Source organism: Pygoscelis adeliae, unplaced genomic scaffold, assembly GCF_000699105.1.
Source record: "Pygoscelis adeliae isolate BGI_AS28 unplaced genomic scaffold, ASM69910v1 Scaffold459, whole genome shotgun sequence".
NCBI lineage: Eukaryota > Metazoa > Chordata > Aves > Sphenisciformes > Spheniscidae > Pygoscelis > Pygoscelis adeliae.
Window position 1 is genome coordinate 164,220 of NW_008825435.1, and position 18,318 is coordinate 182,537.

Sequence of the window (18,318 nt, forward strand, 5' to 3'; positions counted from 1 at the left end):
CCCTACTCTATCATGCTCAGCTCCCCATCCTGTAGGGAACCACCAGCCCTCACTGTTCCCTCCCACAGACAGTGATTTCATTCCCTTTTTTCCCACCTTTCCAGGCTGCAAATCTCCCTCTCCTCATCCCCTTGGGGTTTTCAGATCTACAGGGGGAATAGCAGCAAACTGGAACTCGGAAAGCCCAACTAATTAAGCCAGTAGCTACCTGGTGGAGAGGACCCTCCTTACAATTTTCCCTTGAAAAGCTGTAAACTGGATGAATTCACTCACCGATTGCTGATTCTTCTCTTCTTGACCTTGTGTCAGGGTGTCCAGCTGGGAAATCTCCTCCGAGAGTTTGGTGGCATTTTTTGCCTGCCTCTTCTCAATCTCATTTTTCAGGTCTTCCAGCTGTGAAAGCAAGAAGAGCTCATGTCCTCCTGGGACCCGCAGTGTGCCTAAAATCTGAGCACGGTCTGCCAGGGCTCAGCTTCTAACATCCCCTTTTAATATGCAAACGAAGGAGCAGCGGGGATGGGAAATACCATGAGGAATTCATGGAAAGGCGTTTTCCACAGGAGGAGATCACCTGTGAACCCAAATCCCTCCTAACTTTTCTTGAATTCCTGGAGAAATTGGGGGGGGGGGGGGAAATCAAATGATGCAAAAAAGCAACACGGTTTTGGAAGGAAAGACGCTGATAAAAGCCACAAACACACTTGCATGAACTTGGGCAGAAAGCCGTGATATTCCTGCACTTACCAGCACAGCAGCGGTGCAAAGCAACCAAAAAGGATCTAAAGAAATGACCCTAAAGTTGGTGTATTACTGCCCAGGGACATGAGAGGTCAGAGAGGTTGACACCTACCAGATCCTCCAGCTTTCTGCACTCCAGGGTAGCTGTCCTTCCTCGGATACTTTCTCTCTTTTCCTTCAGAAAACTTAATAACCGCCTGAATTTCTTCTGAAGCAAACTAAAAAAACCTGTTGTTTTTATCCCTTTGATGGGGCTGGATCTTTCTCTTCCTGTTCCTTCCTAGTCCTGGGTAAAACTGCAGCACGGATGCGTTGAGCCGGCGAGTCAGCTCTTCGTGCCATGTCTCCTGGGCAGGAGGTGGTGACACCCTTGGCCTGATCTACCTGGAGCATCATGTTTCTCCCTTGTTAATCTTCCAGCTTTTTATTCTGGGGAGCTGTTGATGGCCGTCACCTCGCCACTTTTGTCCCTCTCCTTTTAGGGCTGGGCACTAGGAAAAACCATCAGCCCTCCCAGGAAAGGGCTGGAGGCAAAAGGCATTCAGGCTGCCAAGAGGGTGAGGAGCTCTTGAAGCTTGGTGGGACCGTGGATGGGGAAAGCATAAGAAAATGGGGAGGGAAATATGCAGCCAGAACCTTGTAGGTGCTGGAAGAGGGGCTGCAACTCAATGCGCGTAAAGGGGCACAAGTTGGGGTCCTTGGGACCCCTGCCACGAATGTGCCTGTAGCCACTCATCACTACATGCCCTCCAAGAAGCACTGTCCTGGCTCTGAGCTCACAGGGAAGTGTTTCTAAGCAATTTCTAACCCACTGATCCTTTGTTAAACTCCATGGCTAAATATATATATTTTTGGCATGGCAGCAACTGGGAGTTTTAGAGACAGGGTCACTGTGACCCAGCTGAAGAGCTACCAACTGAGATAACTCTCCCAGTTGCAATCACTTGGCCAGGTTTGGAGAAGCGAGTCTCATTTCCAGCAAACTATTCCCATCAGGAAGAGCCGCAGGGAAGTCGCTCACTCCGGGAACAGCAGGACTGGAAGCAAACGCCCTGCAACCACTTCCCAGGGAAGCATGGCCTGGGGTGAGCAGGTTGGGAGGCAATCTGTCCTGCCAGACACAAGAGGTGGGTGTAACTGGGTGAATGTTGGCATCTAATGAGACACCTCTGTCTGAGCTGGGCTGCTTTGCTCTTGGGCGGAGAGCGGCTCTGCACCGTCAGCAGAGCCTAGGGCAGAGCTCCTTTCATCTCAAAATTAGGTGCCTACGGTTGGGCAAATGAGTCGCACCCTAAAAGCGTCTACAGAGCCTGGAAAACTGGCTGGGGTGGAGACATCTACATTGCAGATTTCTAGAGCGAAGGGACACCCTGGAAGAGAGCTGGAGCTGGGAGAGAGCTGGATGGGGATCAGAGACACGGAGGGAACCTGTGGCCCTGAAGGAGTCAGAAAAACATCAATCTCTACCTCCAAGCAAAGCACCGAGTTTTACTGGGGTTTGGTGTTTTCTCAGCAGGTGCCTCTGAGAGGAGCGTGGTGGGACCACGGTGGTTCAGGGACCTCCAGCAACCCACAAATGTGTCCTTGCAGAACAGCTCAGGAGCTTTTCCCCTGATTCACCCAGGTTTTCTTCTTTGGTCCTTCCTGCGCTGACAGCCTGTCTATCCGTATTCTCCTCTGCCTTTCCCAGCTGGGCTCGAATCGGTGTCAGGACATGGACCCAACATACAAGGTGACACACAGGATCTGCTCCTCCCTGCCAGAGATGTGGCAAAGGGAAAGGGGATGAGATGGGAGAAAGAGCAAAAAATACTCAAGGCTTTTTGCTCAAAAGTCTTTCCCAGTAGCCCTGATTGCCCTTTTTTAATAAATCTTCATGCTTGAGCTCCTGCAGTGATTTCAGGTTGGCTCTGCAGAAAGCAGATGCCTATCCTGCGGTGGGATCCCCCATGTTTCCCAACTGATGGGACCAAGTGACAGCGATGCACCGGACTGAGGAGCGTGGATGGAGGGCAGATGTGACAGCGTGACAAAGAGCAGCACCGAAATATCGGCCGTAAGTTTGCCCTCGATGGGACCCGTGGGGATGGTGAGATGGGGCTTCATCACAGGGTGCCCCCTCATATCTCGTCTGTTATTCTGAGCCCAACATCGCCCGCTCCCTCCCACTCTTGCTTCTGGTTCCTCTTCTCGGTTCTATAATCAATAACGTGTCTTTATTTTGGTGATGCCTCTTCCTCTTTTGGGTTTCCTCAGAAGAAAATCAGCAGTTTTTGAGGGAATCAATGTAGGTGAGTTAGGCAAAAATGCCAGAACTTGTATTTCACCTATCCACTCCAGCTGCTTTTTATAGTCGAGAAATATCTAACCAGCACAGCCACAGGAGCCTCTGGTACGATTTATCCCACCTTGACCCTCCTGAACAGCCCACAGGGAGAAACAGGCTTTTCTTCGGAGTTCTCCAGGAAGCTGGACATGCGTAATGGTGTGGAAAATTGCATTCCAGGTGGCTTTGTTTCCCTTCACTGCCTGCAAAGGGGGCTTGAATGACTGGAGGTCCACCACGAGAAGGTGGAAAGGTAAGCGAGGTGTCCCCATCCTGTGCAGCTTTTCTTAATCTTGCTGACCCAAAAGCTAAGAAATCCAGAAAAATACATCCATAGCAAGGCAGAAAGTGGAAAGTGCAAAACAAAATATTCTTTTATTTAAAATAAATATCAGAAATGTAGACAGAGACAGAGACCAGCTCCCCAAACCAAGCCAGTTTGTAGTGAAAGGCCACCTCCCTTGGCAAAACAGACACTGCGTCTGCCTTGCAATTGATGTCAGAAAGAAAACACTTTGGAAAGAGATAAAAACAGGAGGATTCAGTCCGTTAAAGGCAAAATAAATTAAAAAAGACCACACATTTGAAAGTCCTGAGTGCTCTCCATCCTTGATCAACCCCTATGATGTTCCCTCCCTTCTGATGTGCTGACTCCATCACCTCATACCGGCTGATCCTTTCTCCTCACCGCTGTCTGCTGGTGTCCCATCTCCCCATCCTTGCTGTACAGGTGCCATCCCAAAGCTCCCAATGGAGATGGAAATGGGAGAGGAGCAGCAAGTTAGCTTGGCGAGATGCTCTGAGCAACCACAGCAAACAGCTGGCATCACACAGGAGATGTCCCTTTCGTTAAGGTCTGATTGACAGACAGCTCAAGGACAGATTCGGAGGGGAGATCTGAATCCTACCCAGTCCAGAGGGGACATCAGCTGCCCCGTCACTGACTGGTCCTCTGAGGGTGGGGTTTGGGTGATTTCTTGCAAACGAGCCCCCATCCCCATCTTGAACCAGGGGAAGACCCTCTCCCCGTTGAACAAGGCTCTGGTATAAACCAAGATGGAAGCATCATCTTCTGTGCTGAAAAATGCCACCCGCCCCCCTTCATAGTCCAAGGAGACCCGTATCCTCCTGGGAAGAGGGTTCAGGCGCAGGTTGGCACGGGGGGATGTGAGTGAGTGATAAGCCTCCAGCGCCCAGACCCCCTCCTTGGGGGTGAGGCTCATCGGTCCCTTCCTCTTGACCGATGCTCGGGCCACCCCCAGGGCCCAGACGCCCCCCTGTCCCACCTCCACCTCCCAGAAATGCCTCCCTGAGGTGAAGCCCTCGCAGCCCAGCACACAGGGTTCAAAGTCAAATCTCTCCGGGTTGTCCGGGAGGTCCTGCTGGGTCAGCTGGCCCCTGGCTTGCTTTCGGTCCTCGGAGAGGTGAAGGTTGGGGTGAGCCGTGGCCGGGTCCAGAGTCACGTTGGCTGCAGGACAAGGGAGAACCAGAGTACTGGAGGTAGGGCTTGGCCCCAGGAGAGGCTGGAGATGTTTCTTTTCCTCCCAGCATCTGGGACCCGCCCCGTGCTCCTGCTTCTCCCAGCTCTGGATGCTTCATGGGGGGCACGGGCAGGTCTGGGGCTGGCGCTAGGCTTGGGGTCCCCCAGCAGAGATACCCCTGGGTGGAAGGAGAAGGGGGAGAGGACAAAGCATGGAGCAGAGGCATGGGGAGGGGATGGTGGGAAATTCATGGGGAGGGAAGGGAAAGTACAAATGCTCTTCTCAGGTGTTCCCTTTCTTCAGGTCCCAGAGGGGCATTTGGCTTTATTAGGACCGTGTCTCAGCCCCTGGATACACCAGGACCATCAACATCAGGATGCTGTCACCCTTCCCTTCCTCTGCCTGGGGGGATTGCATTGTTTTTTCCATAGGAATCTCTTCCACAAGCCAAAACCCCATTTTCTCCCACCCACTACCATCGACTTACTTGGCTCTTGCAATTTAAACATCAGGCTGTCTAAAGAGGAGAGAGATTTCACGGTATCAGGTTTATGTGTCAGACAAACTGGCTGCAGCTTAGCTTTATCATGCAGGCTGGGGAGGTGAAACAGCTAATGGGAGACTTGGGAGGGGAAATATTGAGGGTGTGAGGGCTTGGCCGGGTGCAAAGGCTCTGGGTTGACTTGCTCTGGTGCAGGTATTTATGCTGTGATAGCTATATAACTCTCCCAAAGCCAGGGCAGATGAACCTCCTGGCCAAGCTAAACTCAGCTCCAAGAGAGCAATGGATTTCTCCCCCTGTTGTAGCATCCCCTCCCTGGCTTTGTTCCCACATAAACTTTAATTTTCCCACCAGGTTGGAAGCGATGGGAACAACCACACCAGCAGCTCTGTTTTAATTTGCTTTTTACATGAGACATGGGAGAGGAGACTCCTTTGCTGAGCTTGTTTTTCTCTCCTCTCCACTTCCCAACTATTTTTGCCCCAGGAAAAACTGTCAGTGTCCTTCTCTGGTTAAAAGTTTCAGCTGCATTTATTTACAACAGTTACTAGGTGGGTTTTGCATTAGCAGCCGGCACACAAGAACCCAGTTTCTCCCAGATAGCAGGCACAAAAGGCAACGTGCCCTCTCTTAACCCTGCTCGGTACCTTGGCATTTCCTCAGCATGCCTCTCACGAGGACATTTCTCTGAACAAAGTCCTCAAGTCTTCTTTCCAGTTCGGAGGAAATCTCCACTGGAGGGTTGAACTTCATCTCACAACTGCGAAGAGAGCAAAAGAGGGTAAAAAAACATGTGTGATATATTTGATTGCTCATTTTGTTCTCATTAAACAATCCAGGAGAAGCTATGGGATGGGCTGAGGATACTTATCCAGGAGCACATAAAAATCCCCCTTTTCCCTGCCCTGTTTCTTTGCAGTTGTTTTCCCCCGGGCAGTCGCTGAACGGACATTTTTGTCAAACAAAGCACCGTTGTGGGAGGCTGAGCTATCGACTGCATCCATCTGGTTTGAAACCCCGACCTCAGGATTCACCCAGCCAGCATCCAGACCTCTCCAAGCATCAGAGTGTGGGTAAAGTGAGAAGGAGCCACGTTACCTATTCAAGAGTCTTTTGATGTCCTAAAGGTGGGAAGAGAGAGGAGAGACAGTTGGGGAAGAGGAACAACAAGTGTTGTGTCTTCTAACAAAAGTTACATATTTTTATGGCAATGCAGTAGCAAAGAAGGACGCTACCCGTGTGATGATGCCACCTGCCGCAATGCTAGAAGACACCAGGGAGTTCCAATGGGGCTGAATTTTGGCTCCCAGGTCTCAGGCTTTGCTCTGTCCCTCCTTTCCCAACCAGCCCTGATGCTTTGGGCTCTCACCTGCAGGAATTGGCTTGGCGGCTGCTGGAATTTCCCCTCCATCTCCCAGATCAGGGTGTCGAGGTGGAACACTTCTTCCAAGACCTTTACCACTGCTTCCTCCTGGACCCTGGTGATGGCCCGGTCCAGGTCTGCCAGCTGGGTCAGGAGGAGGCGCTCTTGGTCCTTCAAAAATTGGTGCAATTGCTCGAATTCACACACTATCTTCTTCCCTTCATTTTTGGTTTTCTCCTGCCAGGATCAGGGATGAGGGCAAAGGGGATGAAAGAGGGGCGGGAGACCTCCCCAGGCAGCAGAAGGCATGGCGCGACCTCTCTACGACTCTAGCACCTGAAACACTAGCAAAAACTTCCCTCATGGATTATTTTTACATCATTCTAGTTTCTATTAGTGTCACATCTCTGAGGCTGACGCAGTCTGTGGGGCTGCAACAACCCCAGACCTTTGCAGACGGAATCACAGTAGCCTCCGGTGAAGCTCTGCAAGATGGGCAGGAGATGATGGGGGCTACAGAAAAATCCCACCATGCCCAAGAAAAACAGATTAATGCTTCAAGGCCACCAGGCTGGTTCTAGGATACCATGTCCTCAGTGACACTCAGTTAATACAAGGGTGAATTTAACAGTAAACCCTCTTTCTGGGGATTTAGGCAGTAGCAGGGACTATTCAGGAGGCTTAGCCTGGAAGCAAAACCAAAAGATGCAACCTCAACTGGGCTCTGTAAGAGGGAGATATAGAGGGTTTAGGGGAAAAAAGCCTTCCAGCCCATCTCTCTATACCAGGCTGGGGGCTGTCTGGCCCCCCAGCTCCCTTGCGGAGGAGCTGCAATGTTATCTCCCTGGTGCAGGCTCCAGCTGATGTGAAACCCCAGCAGATAAACACAGGGTTGGCCGGTGCCCAGAGCAAATGGCACAACACTCTGCAAACCAAATATGCAAGATCTGGCCTCAAAATACACCAGCAAAGCTGGGGTGGGTGGGGAGACCCACGCTCCCCCAGGCTCCTGCTGGAGGGCACCTACCAGGTACGAGCTCTTCCTTACTCCAGTTTTTCTGCTTTCCAGGTATTTTTCTCTCTCCTCCTTTAAAGCCTGTAGGCGGGCTTGGATTTCTTCCTGAGGAAAAAGAAAAGATGTTCTTGGAGGAGCTGAGAAAAATCCTTTTTCTCCACTAAAATTACTTCTGCCCTCGTCTTAGATGGGAGAGGCTTTGCCTAAACACTGGGTCCTCTGCAAGGAGAAAAGCTGGAGGAGGAGGAAGGTCCAAAAGTGACCTACGATGTTCTGAAGATCTGTGCAAAGAAAATGCATCCTGCAAACACCAACCTCGCTGCAAACATCAGGGAAAAATTCTGCAGAAGAGCAAAACACCAACAGTAATCGATAGCCCGTGTCCTGGGAAGCACATAAGAGCAAGATAAGCGCGTAGTGAGATTTCCCTCAAATACACTTGCAGCCTCCGGAAATTGGTGCCTCTGGGATAAATATCTCTGTATTTAATAACCCTCAGTGGATTTATTTAGCGTGCATTTCTATAAGTGCTTTCTGAACCCACAGAAACCTTCAGCATCAGCAACATCTTGCAGCAAGGAGTTCCTCCTGTCAACGCTGCACGATGTTGCACCGTGTTTGCATGGCTCTGCCAAGTGCTCGACCTCTTGGTGAGAAAGATGACGAGAACAGGTTTGGATTAGCAGGAAAACAGAAAAGGAGCAGAGAAGGGGAAGAGACAGGAGAAAGTTATTTCTCTGTATTTGAAACTAAAGAAACAGTGAAGAGAGGAACAAATATGCAGAATTGCCCTCAATAACTGATGTAACCATGTTAAAAAAGAAAAAAAAAAAGGAATTCGTGGGCATTTTTACATTTTGAATATTAATCATTGTCAGTATTTCAGTACAGTTGAGTCAACAGCAGAGTTCAAAGAGGAAAAAGGCTTACAAGGTATTTTTTAATTTCTCCCAGGCTGTTGGCAAAGATGAATAAATTAAAAGGGGGGAGGGGGGGGAAACCCTGAGAGGAACATTGCGAAAAACAAATGTCCATGCAATAAAATGCAAACAGGAAGCACGTGGGTAAGTGACACCCAAAGCTCCCCATTTGCAGCTGCACCACAGAGGTGTACGGAGAGCAGATGCACCCGAACGGCTGCACTTCGACCCTGAAAGGGGATTTTCCGTGAGGTTGAGGGAGCTGCAAGCACATGCCTGGGCTTTACCTTATATTCCTGGGCAGCTTTTTCAATGGGGACCACGGCGTGGAAGCGGTGAGCCTCGGACCTGTCACACACCACGCAGATGGGCTGCTGGTCCTCCTTGCAGAAGAGCTTCAGAGCCTCCTGGTGCTGCCTGCACAAATTCTCCCGTCCCGCTGCTCCTCCTCCTCCTGCCCGCAGGCTCAGCTGCCTGGCGATTTCGGCAATATTTGCCAGCTCCCTGCTGGGACGGAAGCTCTTCTGCAAAGCCGTCTGCCTGCACTGTGGGCAGGAGAAATGTACCTCCAGCCCTTCCCAGCAGCGGGTGATGCACGCCCGGCAGAAGTTGTGGCCGCAGTGGATGGAGACGGGGTCTCGGAAATAAGCCAGGCAGATGGAGCAGGAGGCTTCGCTGTGCAGCCTTTCCGACGGGCTCTGCGTAGCCATGGCTCTTCCCAACCTACCTCCGGGATAGGATCAAATGAGCTTCACTTTGCAGGAAGAAGAGGAGGACGGTCCTCCTCCTGGCTGGGCCGTTTTCTCGTTGCAAACGGGGGAAATCGACCCCCAGCCCTAACGCCACGAAACGGCGGCACAGGAGGCTTGAAGAGGAGCGAGAAGAGAGCGAGCACGCACAGTGCTTCCTCCTCACCTCCTGCCAGCCTCCCACCGGTTTCGGCTCAGTTGACTTTCTGAGCCAGATGTGAGTTAGCAGATAAGAGGCTGGAGGGCAGGGCTGCTCTTCAGCCGGACCAGGATGGGCTGGAGAAGTGCTTGGGGAGAAATCTCATGAAACTCGGGGTGGGATACCCTCTTGCACCAGGACCAACCGTGGAACAGGACTCTGGGGTCTTGGGGGTGACAAGCTGTCCATGAGTCAGCGGTGGGACCATGCACCAAAGATATCAACCCCATACGGGGCTGCGTTAGCAAGAGTGGAGAGGGGAGGGATTTCTCCCCTCCATCAGCACATGTGAGGCCATAGCTGGGTACGGGGACCAGTCTGGGGCTTCCCAGTACAAGGCAGTGTCAGGCCACCAAACTGAAGCCCAGGATGGATGGGGAGAGATTGGGATTATCCAGCCTGGAAAGGAGAAGGACCAAATCACTATCTGCAACTGCCCAACAGGGTTAGAGAGAGGACAGAGCCAGACATCAAATCTCTCCATGCCTCTCATTATAACCTAGTAATTCTTTAATTATCCATTTAGGCTGCTTAAGCGGAGCTCCTGGGCCCATCGTCATCCTTGCCCTGCTTTTATCTGCTTTCCTAGGCACCTACTTTTGGGGACAGGACAAGGGCTTGATGGACCTTCATCTGAACCCCTGTGTCTGTTTTATATTCTCAAGGAAAAAGTCCAATCTCTTGCTTGACTAAAGCCCAGTGCGTCAGGGATCACGTTGAGCCAACACCAAAAGGAGCAGTCCCATTTCTGTGTTTATTCCCAATCCTGATTCCCCTTACACATTGAGTCAGGATCCAACCGAGCCGCAAACGACTCCAACTCCTGGATTGCTGCTGACTTTTCACTGCCTCTATTTCCACAGACTTGCTGTGTTTGACAGTGCAGAAAACTCAGGTTTAGCATCTCCCTGTGCAGTGGGTTTTAGAGAGGAACGAGGATGATTTTTCCTTCCTCCAGTTATTTTAAGCAACTTCCAAAGAAAATGTGAAACACGCGGGACCCAATGCAACAGGCAACAGCAGCAGCAGGCAGGTAATATCAGACGAACACTCGCTGCTCATTTGCAATCTCATTATTGGATCTTGAAAAAAATCCCTCATTCAACCACCAGGATGTATTTCTTTCACATGGCTTCACTCCATCCCTCCCCACTAAGAAGCACGATGACATTTTCCTTTCTGGACCTGCGCATGGTACCTTGAAATTTCTCCATAGCCTCCTTGGCGACTGCGGTTTTCTCTGTGAAATCACAGAATTTCTTTTCCAGCTCAGGAGGAATATTGAGTGGCTGCGAGAACGTTTCCCTCTCACACCTGGAAGGAAAGAGGGGATGTATTTACATCTGATTGTAGTTTGCTACTCAATGTCTTATCAGCAGTCAGTGGGAAAAATTAGTGGAGGGAAGATGATGGGTCTACACTGTATCGCGCATCTTAGACAGCAAATTACACAACATGATCACACATCGCCTTTGTAGATTTTTATTGATCTGCTTCAGCTGGGAAAGGATGAGGTGGCTGTGTCAGGGTCCTGATGGGAATTAACATCCCTGAGCTGCCCCACCTGGGCCCCCCCACCCCCTGCCCATGGTCCAGGGGCTCTATTTAAGCCTCGAAGCATTTAGCCCTTTTGCAAGCTGCTTTGGAGGAGCATCCATGTGTGGCCATGGACCCTGCTGGCACACCCCATGGGCTGCCTTCTTGGCTTGCCCCCAGCCCTGCCTCCTGCCCATGGACCTGCCTGATGCTCTGGGCTGCCCCCAGCTGCTCTTCCCAAACCCTGCTTGGCTCTCCTTGCTCAGGTGCGTGGAATGGGGCTATGGCTGGTGATGTCTCCACTCCCTGTACGGTTGCGTGCAGCTCCATAGGGAGCCACCAGCCCTTGCTGCACCCTGACAACTTGTTCCAGGATGATGCTCATTTTTGTTACGCTGAGCTATTTCTTCAGCAATGGCTTAAGAGTCTTCCCCAACATGCCCCCACCAGATATTCACTTTGAGAGTGCAGGAACCTGCGCCCTTCAGAAATGGAACCCTGTCCTCCTCGTTCAGCTCATGCAGGTGACTGAGTCGTCGGTGCCAGTACGTGTCTGAATTTATCATTAGTTAAGCAGAGAGGAAGAGCCCTTCTTCCAAACCCCAGCGTCCTCAGTCAAGTCCAAAGGCCGTGTTGCAGAAGGGCCAACCCGTCGCTACGTGATTTCTCCTGGTATCCTGCCACAAAGCTGCTCTGTTGTGGTGAAATTTTGATAGGAGAAGGACCACATATCTGCACAAGGTGGTTCTGATGTCCTAGATGAGAGAGAAAGAGACTTAGTGACCTGGAATACTTCCCCTTGGAGTACCGAGGTCCCACTGTAATGAAGTGGCTCTTTTAGCATGTTGGGGTATAAAACTTGGGAGCTGGAGACCAAGCGGGTGCTCAACCAGTGCCTTCACGGTAATTTTGGGAAGCCTGGGGTCTCACCTTCAGGAGTTCACAGCCTGGCTGCTGGCATATCTTCTCCATCTCCCCAGCCAGTGTGCCCAGGCTTGTGGTCTCCTCCAAAAGCCTGGTGAGGATTTCTTCATGTGTGTTCATTATCCCTGTGTCCAGCTGGGCCAGCAAAAAGGACTCCTGCTCCTCCAGGAACTTCTGCAGCTGCTTATATTTGGTCACAATCTTCTGCTTTTCAGCTTCTGTCCTCTTCTGCCAAGGGCAAACCGAAGTGGGTAAAGGAAAGTAGAGGGTGGGACAAGAGCATCAAGAGTCGACAGTGGGTCATGCGTTAGGGGGATCCACCAAAAAGATGCATTTGGGGAAGATACAAACCCACCCTCCCTTCCCCACACCCCTTGAGCATCACCCACCGATGGGAGAGAAGAAGAGGAGGTGTTCCTCCTCTCTTTCCCCATCCTCTGCCAAGGAAAACTGATGGGTGCCTACAGCATAGTCCTGGACTCTGTCTTCTCTATCCTCCACGGAAGATTGAAGTGCCTCTTGCTCTAATTTCAGAAGCTGCAGTTGGGTCTGAATTCATTCCTGAGAGGAAAGAAAGAAGTCCCTTGTTTCATGGCATCGTTGTCTGGCATCAGAGGTAGGCTCTTTGCTATTGCAACACCAACGGTGCTTCCTGGTCCACGGCTGGCTCAAAACCCATTCCGACCCAGAAGCTGGGTCTTTCCAGCTTCTCTGTTGCAGGAGGAAACCAACTTCAGGTTGGCCTGAGCTTGCCCGCAGAGGTGTCATTGCTGGAAAGTACCTCGTGAGGCGTGAAGCCAAGAGGAAAAAAAAAAACAAACCTCAATGCAAAATTCGAGCAGGCTCATTCCAGATTGCAAGCAGGCCAGCTGAAGAGCTTTCACATCTAACACCAGCTGGTCCACAGCGGCAGGAGATGGACGGGCCTGGCACCTGCGTCTGCTGCTGATGTAAGAAAGTTTCGATCTCTGGAGGATGGCATGTTGCTGTGAGCAGGGCCATTTAGCTGGGAGAAACACTACCTTCATTTGAAAAGTGGTTTTTTTCTTAGCTTAGTCTTAAGTCAGATGCTAGTAATTCATGTAAAGCTTTCAGAATTTAGAAAAAAATACAAATAAGAGGCTGAGGGCGAAGATCGAGGGGGGAAGTAAATTTCTTTGGAAATTCAGTCATGGTTGCAGATCTCATGGATTTTGGCATAACTTGCCATGCTCAGCAGAAACAATGGTGAACTCTTGACTGCTCTTGAAGTAAGTGTTGGGAAAGTTTTATGACACCCATGACTGTCTCAAAGCTATTAACCTCCCCCCCTTTTTTTTTTTTTAAACAAGGTCAAGGAGATTTCAGGGAGCTGTGGGGTAGGAGAAGGGCTGAGGATGTCTTTCTTTTTTTTCCTACTGATCTTCAGCATAGCTGATCTTGATAAGGGACCCGCATCCTGGAGGAGAGAGCCATTTAAGGCTGCTGGATAAACAAACCCTCATGAGGCGCAGGAAACCCCTGGCATTGCAAATTGTGAGGTTAGAACAGTACATGGGGATTGTGGTGGTGAGAAATCATATGCATCGGTTTCTTGCTCTCCTCTAAGCCTCTGCTTGTGACTGAACCCTGGGGGCGATGACCCTTTGGTCATCACGCTCTTGACCAAAAGCATGACCTATGTCCACCTCTTCCTCAGGGCAGGTGATGCCACCTCAACAGTTGGCATCAAGACACAAGGATGTGTGAGTCCACAGGTGGTTTATCCCACAGTCCAAAAGCTATACAGGTATCTGCACCCATCAAGAGCAGCAACACCGGGAACTTCTGGCCCTTTGTGCGTCAACGTGCCCCAAAACACCTCACCTTGTACTGCTGGGCAGCCTCGTCCACGGGAACCACAGAATGGTTATGGTGAGCCTTGGACCTGTTGCACACCACGCCAATAAGCCTTTCTTCATCTTCGCAGAAGAGCTTCAGGGTTTCCTGGTGCTCCTTGCAGAAGTTCTCCCCTCCTTCCACCTCTTTGACCGGTCACAGGTTCAAGCTCTTGGCTACTTCAGTGATGTTGGCCAACTCCCAGTTGGGTCAGAGGCTCTGCTGGGGCACCGTCTCCCTGCACTGGGGGCAGGAGAAGTTGGTGGTCAGTCCTTCCCAGTTCTGAGTGATGCACGCCTGGCAAAAGCTGTGCCCGCAGTGGATGGACACGGGGTCCTGGAAAAGTTCCAGGCAGATGGAGCAGGAGGCTTTATCCTGGAGGCTTTCCACAGACATCCTGGCTGCCATGGAGAGCGACAAAGTCTGTTTCACTTTTGAATGGTCAGGAAGGAGGAAGACTTCTCTTCCTAATTCTAAGCCATTGGTTGAACTGAGATCCAGCCCCTTTCTAGCGGGGCTTTAGGCGATATATTTACTTACATTGCTCTGCCGGTGCTGGGAAGTAGCAGTTAGGCAGCTGGGGAGGAAAAGAATTGGAGATGCCCATCCCATTTTTACCCTTTCCCGAAGGCACTGGGATTTTTCAGTCTCCAAAGCCTGTCCTTTGAATCAGTTGGAGACCTGTGGATTTGGTGACTCAACAGCAGCTAGAATAGGAGTTTCACACCCTACTAGCACCTAAGAGAGGTTGTGGTATAGCTGGGGTGGGACGCAACCACTAGCTGAAAATGCTTCTGGGATATCAGGAGTGACAGGACCTGGCCAAGGCTTGGGAAGGATCTCAGCACCCTTTGGGACAGCATCTGCAGAGCTGTTTGGGAGGACTCTAACATCTCTTGGGTGACCCTAAGGGTTCAAATGTACAACTCGCTGCAGGGCAGGGCCTTCCTGGCTGTCAGAAGAAGTTTCTGCCGCTCTTGACCCCTGGGACATCAGCTTTGCCCTTGAGGTAAGGTGGGACATCAGACTAACACCCTGCAGAGACTGCTATGGATCAAAGATGCTCTCTTGTCCCTGGAGATTGCTGGTGCCTCCAAGACCTTGCAAGGTCTCAGTAGGTTTCTCTGATCTTCAGCGACATAGCTGAGAGTCTGGACTGATGCTTTTCCTTCCTTTTCCTCCTCTTTAAATGCCTTTACTTTCAAAAATTGTTGTTGTCCCTTCTTTCCAGCATCGTTCATTTGCCATTGCCTTTCAACCGCTTTCCAGTCCAGGTGGTTTTCAGGCACATAAGCAGGAAGAGTCATTGCTATTCCCTCCCATCACAGCTGTGATGAAGCGAGAAAGGCTTTGTTAAGTGCTTTCATTTGAGCTTTACAAGAAACAGGTCAAGAGAGGGCAGCAAAGCCACCAGGGTTTGCCATGCTGGTAGTGGCACAGCACCATTTTCCCAGTTTCTCTCTAACAAGAAAGAGAAAACAGCCCTTGAAATGTAGAAAAACACTTTAATGCAGTCATTTTGCATACAAAAATTTATATAAAACTGCTTACTAAGCTTCCTCACCCAAATGGATACATATAAATGGCAGAAAGGCAGAGTTCAAGCTCTTTCTGTTCATCTTTACTCCTCCAACCTCTGATTTCTCCTACCCCACGACTCTGAGAAAGGCAGCTGAAATCCACAGGGTTCAACACCAAAGCCTTAAAATGTGTATGTTCTTGCCAATACTGTGAGGTTTTGGGCTCAGAAGAGGTCTTGGTGGGAAAATAGCAGTTATTGCGCTTAATTCAGTGGTATCCTCTTTTCCTTTCTCGTGACTAAACCAGGAACCAGAGCCAGCTTCTTCAGCCCTGCAGGAACGCCGTTGTTGAATGTCAAGGTAAGGAAAAATTGGAAAGGATGGGAGAAGAGTAGAAGGGATTAAAGCCGTGAAATCGGTGTCCCAGGCGTTGTTGCACAAATTATAGGCTTCATTTTCCTGCTCGTCCCAGGGTCATATTCCCTAGCAAAATCTTAGAGAGTACCCAAATGTTAAAAAATCCAGAGGTCTGCCCAAGTTGATCCCTTCTCAATCTGCTGCTCTTGACAACCCCATGAGAATGAGATTCAAAGTGGATACTGGGACTCATTTTCTCCACTTTATTCTTTACCGTCCATAGAGTCCCGAAATATAGTGTGGTTTCCTGGATCAAACCAAAGGCTTGTCCAGAGCGTGTAATGTCCATCTTGCTGCCCATGCTGTCTCAGGGAGCCAGCTGGATCCGGGACTCCCAAACCCAGAAGAAAGGCAGGATTTTCTCTCCATTGAAAGAAGTCGGAGGAAAAGCAAAAGCCAAGGTCTCGTTATCGGCATCGAAGAAAGCCACATGTCCCTTCTCGTAATCCAGGGAGACCCGGATAGTCCTTGGCCTCCCATTCAGAGGCTGAACTGTTTCGAAGGAGGTGAAAGCTTGAAACTTGTCCCCACAGATGCCAACAGCCCAAATTCCCTGGGAAGGATCGAGGTTAATCCAACCCTTTCTCCACGCCGAGTCTTTGGCCACTCCCACAGCCCAAAATCCCCTGCTCCCCAGCTGCACTTCCCAGTAGTGCCTCCCCACCGTGAAGCCTTCGCAACCCAACACGGAGCAGTAGGTATCAAATCTCTGGGGATTGTTGGGCAAATTCTGGGGCGTTTCATCCCACCTCACGCTCCTCCGGTCCTCGGAGAGGACGAGGTGGGGGTTTGCTGTGTCTGGATCCAGAGTCACGTTTGCTGATGGGAAGGAAAGCACGAGAGAAGAAAACCAGCATGTCAGAGGGAAGGTGATGGATATTTCTCTCCATCTGCACCCTCCTGTTTTTTTCCAGGGATGAAATCTTGGCCTGACCGAAGCTGCTCGGTAAAGGCTTTCTCCATGAAATATGCCATACAGGTCTATTTAAAGACTCCAATGATTTGTGCTATTTTTAATTCCGATCAAAGGGGAAGAGAAATTAATCTTGCCAACCCACCAGGAGAGTGTGAATTCCCTGCTTTTGCTGTCTTTTCTCGCTTGGGCCCCCTTTATCACCCCAGTATACCTCCAGTCTCCCGTGACTTACCCCATTGCACATCCAGTTCAACTGGGAGACTCTCTGGAAGGAGAGAGGAGGAGAGAAGTGCTGTTAGTTTGTTTACCGGGGAGAGGGAGTGTATTAGAAACGGGTAAATACGAGGAGGTGAACTTTTCCCCTTGCAAAACAAGCAAAATGACCAGGTGAACAAGTCCCGCTCATGGATAGATGGACCTTCAAACCCAACGTGACCAGCTTTATGAGGATATTTCTTTAATTCAGAGTTGACTGCACCAGTTACTAATTGGAGATCGGAGGAGGGAATGGGACAGTTATCTGAACGTGGAGAACGGTCTCAAAATAGCTCATTCAGGGCTTATCTATGTATACACCACCATCCATTTGCAATATGTTGATTTTTCACGCTGACTCCCTCATGGATGGCTAGACGTTACCCACAGCCTGTTTGGTTTAAATAGGACCGGAATCAAGAATTTGATTCATTTCCTTTGTGTAGCTAAAGGGAGGGGCTTGCTCCCGTCCTTCACATTACTCAAGCATTCAGACGAGTGTGCAAATACGCCTCGGAACACAGTTACCCTCCCTCTTCCAGTTCCAGCCCCAGATAGGAGGGTTATTGAGTAACTCATCGTTAGCATTCCTTAGCCGGGGCTTTATGCTGGTAATTGCCTAGTGTCCGCTCCTTTCCAGCTGCAGAAGTGTGTTTAGATTTTTCCCCTTCCTTTGTACCTTTGAATTTCCTCAGGGCTTCCTTCAGAACGATGTTTTTCTGAGATAAATCCTTGAGTCTCTTTTCCACCCTGGGAAACTTCTCTGTCAGTTGCTGGAAAGTCCTTGCTTCACACCTGGAAGGAGAAGACGTTTGTATTCCTTCCTTGCTGAACAGGCTACGTAGAAACCCTGCTTAGAAAAGCTGCCGGGTAAGCTTATTTCTCCCCAAGCATCAGGTTGAGTCAGTTGAGACATTGCTGGGCATATCAGTGGTCCCAGTGTCCCTGTGGAGGACACACACTTGCTCTGGACCTCCTCAATGGTGGATATTGGCTTCCTCCAGCTGAACGGAGGAGGTGGTGGGGATGTGATCTCGTCCCAGGGCCATCTCCTCCCTTGCTTCTTCCTCACCCTGAGCGCTGGGGACTCTGGTAGAGAGGATAACCCCTCCTGCACCCCCATTCCTGTCCACTTTGTGACACTGTGCTGGGGACAACTGTCCCCTCCGGAAAGGGAGAGCCACGTACCTGGTCAAGGCACTCCTGGCATCCTAAAGGAGAGAGAAGAAGGGAATTAAACTTTCAGTGATCTCCAGGCCCATTTATATCCCTTATCTCCCTCAGCTGTTGTTTGCAAGCACGCTTTGCTCGGTCTGGGTTTTCTTGTGCCAGCACAGAGCCAGATCAGGGAGCTCTTGTACTCACACAGTGGCCCATTCGGTCCCTGGCTAGAAGAAATGCTCAAATACAGCATGTCCTCTTCCAAACGCTGCTTCTGCTTGCGTCCTGCCTGACGTGGTCGTTTGGGGAGGGAAAGTGTGGTCCTATGCTGGGTAGCCTCACCCTGGACTTAAGCCAGGATTCATTTATTAGCTCTTGACACAGTCCTGCAAGATGTGCATCAACCTCCCTTGCTTTGCCTGGGGTTGGGAGGGAAAGA

General features: G+C 50.4%; 5 protein-coding genes across 5 annotated transcripts in view; 1 reads left to right on the top strand and 4 right to left on the bottom strand.

The window, feature by feature from the left end:
• The window catches only part of LOC103922929 (E3 ubiquitin-protein ligase TRIM39-like), a 6,024-nt gene extending 2,809 nt beyond the window's left edge, over window positions 1–3,215 (bottom strand). The window contains 3 exon segments of the mRNA XM_009331156.1: window positions 274–393; window positions 851–946; window positions 3,147–3,215. Of these exon segments, the coding sequence (XP_009329431.1) occupies window positions 274–393; window positions 851–946; window positions 3,147–3,215 (285 nt within the window).
• The window catches only part of LOC103922939 (zinc finger protein 850-like), a 158,981-nt gene that overhangs the window by 82,250 nt on the left and 58,413 nt on the right, over window positions 1–18,318 (top strand).
• LOC103922924 (zinc finger protein RFP-like) lies at window positions 3,415–9,244 on the bottom strand. The gene is made up of 7 exons (XM_009331148.1): window positions 8,633–9,244; window positions 7,438–7,530; window positions 6,417–6,647; window positions 6,146–6,168; window positions 5,695–5,807; window positions 5,033–5,062; window positions 3,415–4,532 (listed from the first exon to the last, which is right to left on the bottom strand). Exons 1-7 carry the CDS (start codon window positions 9,053–9,055, stop codon window positions 3,937–3,939), a joined length of 1,509 nt encoding a protein of 502 aa, XP_009329423.1. The 5' UTR covers window positions 9,056–9,244; the 3' UTR covers window positions 3,415–3,936.
• Window positions 9,097–14,018, bottom strand: LOC103922930 (E3 ubiquitin-protein ligase TRIM39-like). Its single transcript, XM_009331157.1, has 5 exons — window positions 13,842–14,018; window positions 13,599–13,754; window positions 12,143–12,290; window positions 11,760–11,971; window positions 9,097–9,210 (listed from the first exon to the last, which is right to left on the bottom strand). Exons 1-5 carry the CDS (start codon window positions 14,016–14,018, stop codon window positions 9,097–9,099), a joined length of 807 nt encoding a protein of 268 aa, XP_009329432.1.
• The window catches only part of LOC103922923 (tripartite motif-containing protein 7-like), a 6,421-nt gene continuing 3,897 nt past the window's right edge, over window positions 15,795–18,318 (bottom strand). Inside the window, exons 4-7 of the mRNA XM_009331147.1 lie at window positions 17,907–17,929; window positions 17,398–17,513; window positions 16,696–16,728; window positions 15,795–16,366 (exon numbers count right to left, since the gene is read on the bottom strand). Coding sequence (XP_009329422.1) covers window positions 15,855–16,366; window positions 16,696–16,728; window positions 17,398–17,513; window positions 17,907–17,929 — 684 coding nt within the window. The 3' untranslated portion in view covers window positions 15,795–15,854. The remainder of the gene's footprint in view (window positions 16,367–16,695; window positions 16,729–17,397; window positions 17,514–17,906; window positions 17,930–18,318) is intronic.

What these genes read in the sequence shown, in the direction of transcription:
- LOC103922930 (XM_009331157.1), bottom strand. Translation starts at nt 14,018, where the DNA reads ATGGCAGCCAGGATGTCTGTGGAAAGCCTCCAGGATAAAGCCTCCTGC. An exon ending in AGGCTGCCCAGCAGTACAAG is followed by an intron (nt 12,291 to 13,598) that starts GTGAGGTGTTTT and finishes ACCCAACTGCAG; the next exon opens with CTTCTGAAATTAGAGCAAGA. An exon ending in CCTCTTCTTCTCTCCCATCG is followed by an intron (nt 11,972 to 12,142) that starts GTGGGTGATGCT and finishes AGAAGAGGACAG; the next exon opens with AAGCTGAAAAGCAGAAGATT.
- LOC103922924 (XM_009331148.1), bottom strand. Translation starts at nt 9,055, where the DNA reads ATGGCTACGCAGAGCCCGTCGGAAAGGCTGCACAGCGAAGCCTCCTGC. An exon ending in CGCCAAGCCAATTCCTGCAG is followed by an intron (nt 6,169 to 6,416) that starts GTGAGAGCCCAA and finishes TCCCACCTTTAG; the next exon opens with GACATCAAAAGACTCTTGAA. An exon ending in CATGCTGAGGAAATGCCAAG is followed by an intron (nt 5,063 to 5,694) that starts GTACCGAGCAGG and finishes TCTCCTCTTTAG; the next exon opens with ACAGCCTGATGTTTAAATTG.